This window comes from Microchirus variegatus (genome assembly GCF_963457635.1).
Source record: "Microchirus variegatus genome assembly, chromosome: 9".
Classification (NCBI taxonomy): Eukaryota; Metazoa; Chordata; class Actinopteri; order Pleuronectiformes; family Soleidae; genus Microchirus; species Microchirus variegatus.
Window position 1 is genome coordinate 12,600,587 of NC_139810.1, and position 13,094 is coordinate 12,613,680.

Consider the following 13,094-nt stretch of genomic DNA (forward strand, 5'->3'; position numbering starts at 1 on the left):
CTCTGAGTCAGAAAATGCTCACCAACTCATGAGATGGTTACAATAGTTTTATTTTCTTTGTTCTTCTCTCTAGCTATGACACCTTGTTCCTGGGATTGTAAATGGTTCCATTCGGTGAAGCATTTTATTGAAGAAGGGACAAAAAAATCCATAGATATCTCGTCTGATTTCCAACAGGCAATCTCAAATCTGACAGATTTGTTTCACCTCTGTCGGTGGCTGCACTCGTCTCAGCCACTTCCGTTAAAGTAAGCCAGTGTCACCACCACATTTCATAGTTTTGAATGCTGACGTGACCAGGAGTTTATGTCGGTTACTGAAGTATGAAACCACATAACGGCTACATTTACACTGCAAGTGACCAAATAATGATCTGGCACAAGTCAGATATGAACCGTGAAGGTTTGAGGTTTGAGCATATGGATTCAAATGTTCTCAGAACTGTTTCAAGCTTGATTCAAATATATTATGAATCAAGCTTATAGCAATAATGGACCATTATAGCAATAATGGACCACTGGGTCCATATATTATATGGACCCAGTGGTCCATTATTGAGGTTTCATGCCTTTCAAGGACCCCTTTACAACTGGCATAATAATGTGATCAGATGGCAATCGGATAGCACTTCACCACTTGCATTTACACATGGTGTTAACAAGTGTCTGCAGTGTCCACAAGATCTGACTGGCTGTAGTCTTATTCTACAAAGATTTCCAGCAGCAGACTACAGCCAGTCATGTCGTCATATCAACAACAACAACAGTGTTAGCTGCATGTTAAGTTGTGCTATTGTATGGACGGGGAAGAAGGAGACTGCACAGTTTTGTTGCCGTTTTCGTGTTAGCTGTGCTCAGTGAGAACAAAATGCTTCCGCTTACATAGTTAATGTGGATGTAGGGAAGACTCATTGCATTTATGCTTCAGTTCAATGTGTCTATGACCACCTCCTGAACTGGTTTGGCAAATTGTATAACAATCCGTCTTGGGTGTATTTACACCTGAACTTATAAGTGGTCAGGCGCTATACTATTGCAATCACAGAAAACACACTTTGATGCCAGATGTAAAGTTTTGCCTAAACCTTTGGCTCGTGGATTTCTAAAGTGCTTAATCACTTTACATAATAACACCTCTTTAAATTTGGTTCTCGGCAGTTAATGCAAATTTCTGGGTCACTTTTGGAAGACAATGTAAGCAGGTCGGCAAAAAACATATCAGCCAACATATCGGATTTAGACATCAAGACCTGCAATGTAAATGCAGCCATAGACAGAGCAGTCCATGTGTTATCTTCCAGCTACCAGAGATGATTGTCGGGAGATTGTAAAGTGCAGGATCACATCTATCGAAAAAAACAATTTCAGTGCACAGCCTCATTCAACTGGAACAATAAATGGCTGGAAAAGAGGATAGACAGCACTAACCTCACACAAACCACTGAAAAAGAAAAGATCCATCATGTTGGCAGGAATATGGATAAGCTGGGGGACATCAGGATATTGTGGTATGAGCAAACAAATTCTGTTTTCAGAGAATAATTAATTCTCCTTTAAATGAAAATGTTGACTTACAATTTACATATGAAAAATGCAAGGTTCCCGTTCAAGCACATTTATGATCTGCTCATTGTGTTGGTATACTGTGTGTACAGCTGGCAGTGAGACGTTGACCCCGTTGATAGCCCTGCAATTCATGCCGTGTTTTTGATTAAGCACTGTCACATGGCATAAAAAAGGTGTGAGGTGTCTTGAAGCAAGTGAATAAATGGCAGTCCTCACTGAGACATCAGTGTTGACTTTGAATTTGGAAATGGGTAAATACACCAACTGAGGACAGGACGTCATGGGCAAATTAGGGTAGATAAGGGAAAATAGGGCTGCGAGATGGGAAAAAAGGGGAAGAAATTCACAGAGGCCATAATGAAGAGCCATTTTAACCTGCTGTTAAAAGGAATGACAGAGGGTGAGACCGCAAGAAGTCAGTAGGAGCAGATGGTGCATATTTAAAAGCACCAAAAAGTAGTCTCCTGTTTTTTTTTTCTTAGTAGCTTTGAGTCATGATATAAAATCCTTTTGTCTAATAAAGCCGCTATAATGAGACTTGTTTTATTCTCTGACCTCTATTGTTAATTTTTTTGGCTGGGGTCAGTTGTGGAGTTCTACTTCTTCTTCTACCTGAGTCAATTTAAGACAGAGGTTATACTTGTGTGGGCAACAGGAGAGGCTGACACTTTCAAAAAAGAACAGTGTTCAGGTTTGTCTCTGGACTTTCGACTTAATAACACTCCTGAAAATCACTGGTGTAAAAGAAAATGTTCTTTGAAGTATATACTTATATAGCACGTTAAAAAAAAAGAAGAAGAAATTTACAATGACTGAGTGAAATATTAGATTTTATTACTGGAAAACAAAAGGTTTGTTTTGCTCACCTCCCTCCACTCTTTGGTTCCCACACCTTGCAAATACAGGACGACCACTGGACGGGGAACAGATGGAGAAGATTCCAGAAAGGGGGGCAATATGAAAAGAAGGGGAAAAAAGTGATTAGTGTGATGGATTGTAAATGTTGCCACCTGCAGCACTGGACAGACTTTAAAACGCTCAGATAGGAAAATTAAAAACTATCGAATGTCGTAAGAAGATCATTTAGTTTGACTCTTATGACATCAAAGTAAATTGTTATCATGGCAATAACTTTGATTTCTCTTTCCCCTCATTTCATATTTTACAGATATCCCTGGTTCCAGAGCTTCGACACCACAGATACTGCAAATACTACACCATAACTACACATGATATAGCTACTCATTACTGCTTGTCATTTCCTCAGGGTCACATGAGGAGCTGGAACCAATCCCAGGTGGCATTGGGGGCAAGAGGTGTGTTACACCCTGGATGAGATGATGGAGATGATGATAGGGATGATGGTAACATGTTTGTTATTGATTCTTGAAATAAACCTGCTACACAACCATACCTGGTACCCATCTCTCCTCTAGCTCCTTCTCTCATTTCCTTTCTTCTTTTCACCACCTCTCCTTCACTAACCCCCTTTCCTTCCCCCTCTTGTCTCTCCTCTTTCCTATCCCAGCCGGTCGAGGCAGGTGGCTGTATGCACTCTCAGTCTGGTTCTGTCAGACATGTATTCCTTTTAAAATAATTCCTTTTATATTCTCTTGTTCTCTCCATTGTTGCTAAGTGCTTGTTCATTGTGTTCCTTTGGATTTTCTCTATGATGACTGTAAGGTCTTGACCTTACCATGTAAAGTGCCTTGAGATATTGTTTTTTATGAATCAGTGCTATAAAAAAAGAAGAAAAGAAATGAAAGATAGGACTTGGATGTTTCGGATCAATTATTCAGCTAGTTAATTATTCAGGGAGTGTTGTCTCACAGCGCCAAAGATCACCATTTTGGATCCTGTTTGACCAACAAAACAAAAGGATATCTACGCCTTATCATGTTGCTGTAGGGTCTTCTCTTCTGTGCAGATGTTGCATGTTCTCCATGTGTAATTGGGGATTAGACTAATTGGACAGTAAACTGACCATAGATGTGAATGTGTCATCTCTGTATGTTTGGCCCTGTGATGGACTGGTGACCTGTACAAAGTTGTCCCTGCCTTTCACCCCATGTTGGCTGGGATTGGCTCAAGCTCCAACAATGGACCCTCAAAAGGACCGTCACAATATATCATACCTTTGGGTCATTTTCTCATTTCGACAACTGCAGGACAACACTGGCTAATCAAGGTAATGCATTTTCTTCCTGTCTAATCTGTCAATATTGATAATAACAGAGAGGCAGAATTGCTGTGTATAATGTGTAATTATAAAGACTGTATGAAACATATTTGTGGGTCTAAGAAACAACAAAATCAGTCATGCTGTGCCCAAGCCTGACACATGCTAATGTTAAAGTGACAAAGCCCTTTAGCAGCCGTGGTGATCAGAACTCCCATTTGCTGGTAGCATACAATATTATTATTATTATTATGTGCCTGCCGGATCTGAAAAACAATTCCAGACATCAGCCACCTCTGCTTAGAATTTGAAACATGCAGGTTCTATTGTGAAAGAATAGGGGCCTATTTACTGCATTAACAACAATGAACCTGAACAATTTTATTTTAGAATCAAATAATAATAATTAGTCACCTAATTTACCTAATCTAATCTAATTCCACTACACCAGTGTCTGAAGTAGGAAGAGGAGGATGACAAATGATGAGCAAATGATCTTATTGGTAGTAAATCTGCCTCCTGTGAAAGGTCCGTAGCTGACTTTGCTCAGACTATTTACACCAATGTATTTTAATGTTGGTGATAATGGTGTTGCTTCAAGAGCCCAACACATCCATTGCTTGACCAGAGGGAGCGGCACAGCTGACTGTGTGTAACTGTATACATTTTTGGTAATATCAGACATTTTTTCTGCTAAGGTTGTACAATAAATTGATCATTCATTCAATTACTACCACAGTTACTACTTCCAACAGTGTTTTGCTGTGCCATGTTTTCACATACTGGATTTGTGGTTTATGAAAAATGTGTATCATTAAAAAAATAAGGTCCAATGTTCAGTATGAACCAGTATACCGCCCACCACTACACTGCTTTTACACATGGTGTTAACAAGTGTCTGCAGTGTCCACAAGATCTGACTGGCTGTAGTCTTATTCTACAAAGATTTCCAGCAGCAGACTACAGCCAGTCATGTCGTCATATCAACAACAACAACAGTGTTAGCTGCATGTTAAGTTGTGCTATTGTATGGACGGGGAAGAAGGAGACTGCACAGTTTTGTTGCCGTTTTCGTGTTAGCTGTGCTCAGTGAGAACAAAATGCTTCCGCTTACATAGTTAATGTGGATGTAGGGAAGACTCATTGCATTTATGCTTCAGTTCAATGTGTCTATGACCACCTCCTGAACTGGTTTGGCAAATTGTATAACAATCCGTCTTGGGTGTATTTACACCTGAACTTATAAGTGGTCAGGCGCTATACTATTGCAATCACAGAAAACACACTTTGATGCCAGATGTAAAGTTTTGCCTAAACCTTTGGCTCGTGGATTTCTAAAGTGCTTAATCACTTTACATAATAACACCTCTTTAAATTTGGTTCTCGGCAGTTAATGCAAATTTCTGGGTCACTTTTGGAAGACAATGTAAGCAGGTCGGCAAAAAACATATCAGCCAACATATCGGATTTAGACATCAAGACCTGCAATGTAAATGCAGCCATAGACAGAGCCCACCACTAAAGTACACTATGTCTGGACTATTGCATACAGCCAGAAAGCAGGCAAATGCAATAAATGCAAAATCTCATTAACAGCCCTGAACATGCATGAATTATCCCAGTTATATCATCACTGCTTGAGTGAAACTTTTATCTAAAAGTTTGGCTTCCCTTTGCAACACACACCCACACAGCTTTATTGCACTTGAAACACAAAGTTAACAAAGTGAATTGAGTTACATCCTGGTGTCCCTTAACTATTCATTACTGGTGGTTTTGTGTTTATCAAGTCCTGCTGCGGTTTGTTCGCCAAACATTAACATTCGTCTTCTGAGAAGAAATTGTACAAATTTGCTTTGAGTGCGACTGCATAAATTTACAGTCGCATTGAGGCAGCCCAATTATAACCCACAGAGATTTCATACTGTCATGCTAGGCTACGATACACTCACACAGTATGTGCATGCAGAGGCAAAACAAAGCTCATTAAAAGATCTTATGGGATGCATTGATAATTATCCAAGTGTTGCTCTGCATGTCTAGATGGGCACATCAGCCCCTGCGTGCCTCTGAAGTTTGGACATTAGCTCTAATGAAGTTCAGACTATCTAAACTGGTAGATGATTAAAACCACATCTTCTGTCCTAATGAGCCATTAACGGAGGGGAGATAACAGAAAGGGCAGCAGGCAGACAAGTGCTTGGACAATGCGTCTTTGGAGGAAATTCTATGGCAGATTATTTATCTTGCAGAAAGCATACAATTCTGCATCTTTTTAAGATAAGTTATTCAATTTGTTTGCCTCCAATTAAATAACAGAAAAGAAGGTATGACAAATATACAATTTAAGATGTTTGCAAAGTCATGCCTCGGTGCTTCTTCTGGCCAAACAGCTGAAATGATGTTCAAGAGAAAAAGTATAGTCTCTTCATCCGAGATCAAACTCACAAGACCTTGTGGTTTCCTCAAGGTTGCACAATAACATCAGCCCGACAGCAGGCTCAGACTAATCCACACAGAGGTTACATCAGGGTTAGGCCATGTCCAATGAAGCTGACTGATTGCCTGCTTCATGGAAAGTGACTGAGAAAAGAAAGGGCCCATCTGGTTAACTTAGAACAGACCACACTATGAGGCAATTTGTGTCAGTCCAAACTCTACTCCCACCCAAAACTCCAGCCAACAGTTTGGCTGCGGGAATGGTACCCAGGTGACCATAAACATGAATGGAATTAGGAAATGAACTCAATTCACATGATGTTCATCACTGGATCCGCAGCTCAGTGGAGACAGGTACTGCAGTGGCATAAAAAGGGCAAATCCCAAACAAACAGAGAAGAGCAGAGACGTTTTGTTGCATCCAAAATGCATGTCAGTATTTGTTGTTGCTCTACCTCCCTCTGAATGGTCACACACCGTTTTAAGTATACAAATGTTTGTGTGTGCACAAGGATGAAGCAGTTATTTGATTAAAAACATTATCCACAGGAAAATAACCTTGTGTGACTTTACACAAGGTATCAGAAGTACTGAAGACCTTGATGTTGGATATATTTCCGTAATGACTCGCCTGTTGATCTGGCTTCTGCTATGAAACCAGGTTTCCATTACATTTGCTGCCAACCAGTGTTTTCTTGTTTAGTTTCTGCCACCTCTTTAGAGGGCGCATTGTCATTCCAATGTGCTATGTTGCAGCCTTGGAAAAACAATCTACTTACTTCTGGGTAAAAATCAAAATAACCCAGCAATCATACAATAGGGAATACATAACTTTAGTAATTGTTATACAAGGTAATATTGTCTAACTGGTATCATAGATACTGTATGCATTGCCTGCCTTGGAATTCCTGGGTCAGGAACTCTAAACATACCAGACAATCTCTAGATGTGGAGTCAAAAGGCATAAAGTCTAAATGACACAATGATGGACAGTGTGCTTTTTGGTAACTAGACCTTTCATCATGACAGCCACCATGAAATACGATCGTCTAAATGGAGAAAAGCAATTTGTGTTTCATTGCCCTTGCAATCTATTAAGCTGTGGGGTAAACAGAGCCGATATCCCACTAAAACTAGTCTCACTTACAAACCACACAGCGGTCTCAGCCAAGTCTGGTGGTAATAGGAGTTGCATTGTAAATGTCTGCAGCACTTTTGCAGTCATGATTACCACTCAAAACACTACACACTATAGCTTTGCCATTCATACATTCAAAAAGCACATCTACTGTCCAAGCCAGGCTTTTTTTTTCCTTCTATCTCACCATCAGCATGCTGCCTACACATCGACCCACTCATGAGCTACAGCCAACCTTCAGGATATTCACAGGGAAAAAGTCAGTGCGAGCAAATACCACCAAGAGCTGCTTTCACACCAACAAGGTATGCCAAGAGGAGAATACTTATGAGAAACAATGAGGCAAACAATGTTCTTTGATTAATAGCTGCAACAATCTAATCATACACGATGCCTGACCAAAAACAGTCACACACAGAAATGTCTTGGACCTCCTTTAGTTTGGATAATGACACACATACTGTATACATTGTTTTCATAAGCAAATGCAATGGAAAAACATTTATTTAAGTCCACAGTTGCATCAATTTTCCCACCAATATCTTGTATTTAATGTATAATGAGGATGGACCACTGTGCTTAATCTTCTCCAGCACATCCCAAGGATTCTCAGTGGGGCACTGTACTCCATGACATGGCTCACAGAGGGCTAGTAGCCTATGAAAATTGATATATTTCCGCTTAAAACAAGCTATAAGGGAGGGCCTGATTACCATAGTAATCGGCCTTTGAAGTATCCAATGGCAGCTGCGGCTCAAACACAGCATGAAGATGGAGCTAAACACAGAAGACAGCCTATATCCTCTGTTGTGGAGGACTTCTCACCACTAGTGTTGCCTATATCTGGAATGATTTTGAGTGACGGCATAGAGTTGCTGATGAGGGAAAGACCAGAGAAACGCAGGTTCATCCCCAAGATGGAGTTTCAAGGGTATGGCAACCTCGAAAATCTAATTGGAATTTGTGGGAAAATGCTATTTTGATATTATGCTGTATAAAAGAATGTAGATAACATTTCAACCAACATGTGTGTGATAAAGTACTAAAATCTTGATTTTGATGTCATGAGGCCTTTAATGTCATGATACTTTTTGGTTACCAATATGTGCCAGTTCACCATTTAAGTCCAATAAATCCTAGCCTGTCTTGAAATAGTCCCAAACATCCTACTATTTATAATATCTGGGTAGTCAGATTACCTCATTTTTTGGGTGCATAAGATTGCTAAACCTAGTTATGACCAACTGAAGAAACCCCAGATTATAACATTGCCTCCACAGGCTTGTATGGTTGACACTATGTGAAATGTATGTGTAGAGTATGTGACTTTGTTTTTGGGCCACTGTATATTGATACATTGGGTGCAAAGGCAAATAAAGATATGGAATGTAAAGAATATGTATTCTCCGACATGTACACCAAAAGACTTTGAATTCCCTCCATTTTTTTGCACGTCTCTCCCATCAGCTTAGAATGTTACTGAAAAATGGGAGAATGTACTTTTGGACTCATGCAAGTAAGACAAGTGAGCTGACAGGAAGAGTCACCTGTGTGAGGGCTTTGTTGACTGGGGATTTCTTGTTGCCTACGTCCTGGATTTGCACTGCAGGAAAAATATAATCAGAGAGTCGGCAGGCATGGACAGGATGCCACAGGCTTAGTTACAGACTGAGGACACAAGCTGCTCATTGTGAGGTGAAACTGAGAAGCGGACGAGTGGTAAAAAGGGGATGTGGACGGTATAAGTATGGGAAATAATAATGGACAAAAAAGGGGATTGATGTGGGGTCTGTGTGGAAAAAGGACATTAAATGGATAATCGATTGTTTGGAAAATAGGTGCAGTGTGAAAATCCCAGTATGGCCCTGTGGGGCCTGTGGCAGATTTGAGTTAAAAAAAAAAAAAAGCACATCTACACATGTGGCAGAGAAGAGCTAGGTATTAAAGGGCTTGGCTGTCACAAATCCCCCAGAGATACACCTGTCACACAGCAATTTAGGTGAGGCATGGTGGTCACACATCCCTCCTAATGTATTGATCTGCTGCCAAGGAAGGGATGAGGCGAGAGAGCACCTTTGGAGATCAGTAAACCTCTTTAGAGCTACTTTGACAAAGCTGCCCAGCTGGGAGCCCATGCAGGGAGCCCATACAGAATCCAGTTTTCTGTGCTGTGAACAATCAGACTTCACAGCCTAAATCATGTCATGCTTTAAAAGCCTAGAGCACCATGTTACACTTAAGGTACAGTGGGCAATTTGTTTGGGGGGGATTATTATTAATCAATAATTCCATTGTAAACTTTCAGCATAATGCAACTCAAGCAAACGGAGAGATCAACACTTCTTCAGCTTGACCAATCAGATGACAGGGAAGTTGAGAGGTTTAAATGAGACTCTGACCAATCACAAAGCAGCTCAGAGAGAGAACAAAATCCCTGCATACAGGTGCTTTATGGTGCTGCATGTATCAATAAAAAAAGCCTCTGAAAGAGATGTAGACATGCAACATAAATGCTTTAAAACATGTCAATATTGAGTGTTTCAGAGGTGCAGGGATTGCCTCAACTGCAGGGACTGCCTCACTCAACACCAACATGAGTATTTTAATAACCTATGGATGAAACTCAATAATCAAACTTTCGATTGACAATTCTAAACAGCATATTGTTCTACACAGTTGATGCGGAATAATGGTTAGTCGCTTATACTGTAGTTGCTGTTGCTCATTTGCACATCAAATAAACTCAGGATAAAAACATTAGCATTCATTTGGAGTCGTGCCTCTGGTCAACCGCAAATATTAATGCAAGTCCAATATGCCATTCTGCTGAGCCACAAGAAAAACAATCTGTTTATGTGTGTATGTTTTATCACTGACATGAGTGTATGTGCACTGGCAAATGACATGTCAAATGTTCCCCTTTCTCAGAGCAATTTATTTTAATCATATATACTGTATATAAATGTATGTGTGTGTGTACTTTGTTACCTCTTTAGGACCTTTTCTGGCATAAACACTGACCTTGTCAGGACCAGTAGTCCTCATTGAGACCATAACTTGATCCTAATGAGGGATAACCTAATTTATTATGAACTGGTTAAGTTTAGGGCTGAGATGTATATTGTGGTTGAAGTTAGCAATAACCATTTAATTAGGCCGTCCAAATGAATGGAAGTCAATGTCCATAAAAGTATAACTGTACAAATCAGTGTGTGTGTGTGTGTGCGCGCGCTTAATTGACACTATTGAATCCAGACTTTTCTCACATAGAACTATTTTTAAGTCACAAAAGACATAAGTCTTCATTAGTGTTAACATACAGCATACAGGTAAATTAAAAATACAAAATGGTAATCAGTCATGACTGGGGTGTTACGATCTCAATCAATGCCGAACATAAAGCAAGTATCAAGTAACAGTTGGGCATCCTCTGTCAATCTTCCCGTGAGTCCCAGAGTTAGGATATTTAAAGGTATTACATTGAGCTGCCCTTGGGGAGGACTGCACAATAGCGTCAGTCATCTGCCCCAGTCCGGTCAGGCTCAGCGAAAATATGAAGAGACAAATTCTGTAGACAACAGACTGGTGCCAGTGCTACACCAAGGCTGCTGTGATTAGATAGTTGTGGCAGACACCTTCCTGAATTGTTTCGGCTTGTGCTTAGGAATGGGAGCTGATAACTTTAGAGAAGGCCGAATAATGTTTTGCCCTTAAAATAACGACAAGAAAACCACAGTGTTTAAGCAACAATAATATGAGCATGTAGTAAAGCCCAGGACATCTCCTCATGTATCATAAGGACGTAGAAGTAACTACGAAACTGTGAAACTTCTTAATAATTCAACTTGAGCAAAAGCGAAAAAACTAGTAGCATCAGACGTGACCTTATTCAGTGGTTGAAAACCCTGGATTTAAGCATTTAACCTACTGGAAATGCCAAGCAGGTCACATCTTACTACAAATGTGTTTCCTTCCATTTATGATGAGGTCAGAGGTCAGCTTTAGTGGCCTTAAGTGGACCTTCAGAGCAACACAGAGCTGCATGACTTTTCTTCTTATTACAGTTAGTTTACAAGTGGTTGTTACAATCATGTTGTTTATAAATTATTTCAATTTGACCATAAGGACTTATATGAGTTATCACGACATAAAACCATGGCCCTGAATGAACTAAACAAGTCGAAAAATGGCAGACCCATCTGTGCTAAAAGAGAGAGAAAAAAGATAGAGAATCGAATGGAATCTTGATCTTAAAAATTGAAAATCAAATAAAATCAAGGATTTGGAGAATTGTGACACCCCTTAGTCATAACCACCCATAAGCATCTGAACTCAAACTCAAACGAACAAAAGGTGTCAACTGCAACCTATTCTCCTACTATTGGACGATGTCAGCTGTCAATCACACTGGTATTCTTTATCATGTTTTTTCCTGACATTTAATAGAAGAGGACCAACAACTATAGTGATCTCCTCCACAATTCCTCAGTAAAAGGTTTACCGACGTTACAAATCAAGTAAGAAATATGGTCATTTTCCCAAAGATTTCCATTCAGAGGTGAACGTGGTCTTCCTTTTGCAGCCAGCAAGTTGTTCTTGGTGGAAATTCAATATAATCATACTTCCTGATTGAATTCACAGAAGAAAACCTTGTAGACTTAAAGGTGCCACATGTAAGAATGTGGCCAAAAATGGTTACTACATTCAAATTCAAAATACAGAGGTCTTTTGGGTTTTGTTTTCTGACATAACTGGCAACCCGTGGTTGCTCGGCAGCTGAGACTCTACTGACTGCAATGATTGGTAGGCGGCGGTAGGTGGAGCCACATGCCAAAACATGATTTCAAAACATAAACACGATTTGCAGTCTGCAAAATATTTTGTGTAATACAAATATTTTGGCTGTACTGTTGTTGTTGGTGAGTTCAGTTTGTTACATGAACATTATTCCTGAGTCTATTTGGAGGATTTTATGGCCAGTTGCTTTAGATTTATTACATAATGCACCTTTAACCATTTATTTGTATCGTATCACAAGCACGTAGATGTGCTTTTAGTCTAACTCAAAATTAAAATGTAACACATGTAAGAAAACATTGACGTGAAAAGGACTGATGGATGTGAAGATGTTTTTCACACATAAGATGGCTCTAAGGTGACATGACTACATTGGGAATTGCACCATCATCATGTGGATATGCCGTTACCCACTGCATGTTAGTGTGCACATACAATGTGGTGGGTGTGGAATGGATGACCATGAACCAATGAATCAACAAGAGCTGCTCACTCTCTCCTCAGATCTCATTAGGAGTCCTCAGGTGTAATCAGTCACCACTGACCTTTATTTAGATGGTGTGACTCCCACCTTGCCTTTATTCACCTCCGCAACAGAACCTATGTTGAATTCTAAATGAGTTGCATTTGTTTCATACCATTCAACTGTTAAAATTTTACAGCAAAATCTACATTCATATATTTACAGCTGTACGACACATAGGGACACAACTGCCCCATTTGATACACAACAGTGATGAAAGGCTGAAAATAATTCTCTCTGAATCACAGAAAACAGCCTTAATCACGTTAAAGCTTTGTACTGGATATCAGATCTGAGTCATTTTAAAACCACTGCAGATGCAGAAGCAGATTTTTATAACAGCAGAAGGAACAGACTCTGAAAAACACACCTGCTGCGCATTAACCAAACTTCAACTCCCACCTGCTGATGACTCACAGCCCTCGAGGAGAAACAACAAAATACAGGAAGTAG

The 13,094-nt window shown here is 39.9% G+C and overlaps 1 protein-coding gene across 1 annotated transcript in view; it reads right to left on the reverse strand.

The window, feature by feature from the left end:
* The window catches only part of LOC310931940 (copine-9-like), a gene marked incomplete at both ends in the record, with an annotated part of 81,512 nt that overhangs the window by 52,974 nt on the left and 15,444 nt on the right, over window positions 1–13,094 (reverse strand). Inside the window, one exon of the mRNA XM_083895186.1 lies at window positions 2,432–2,478. Within this exon, the coding sequence (XP_083751312.1) occupies window positions 2,432–2,478 (47 nt within the window). The remainder of the gene's footprint in view (window positions 1–2,431; window positions 2,479–13,094) is intronic.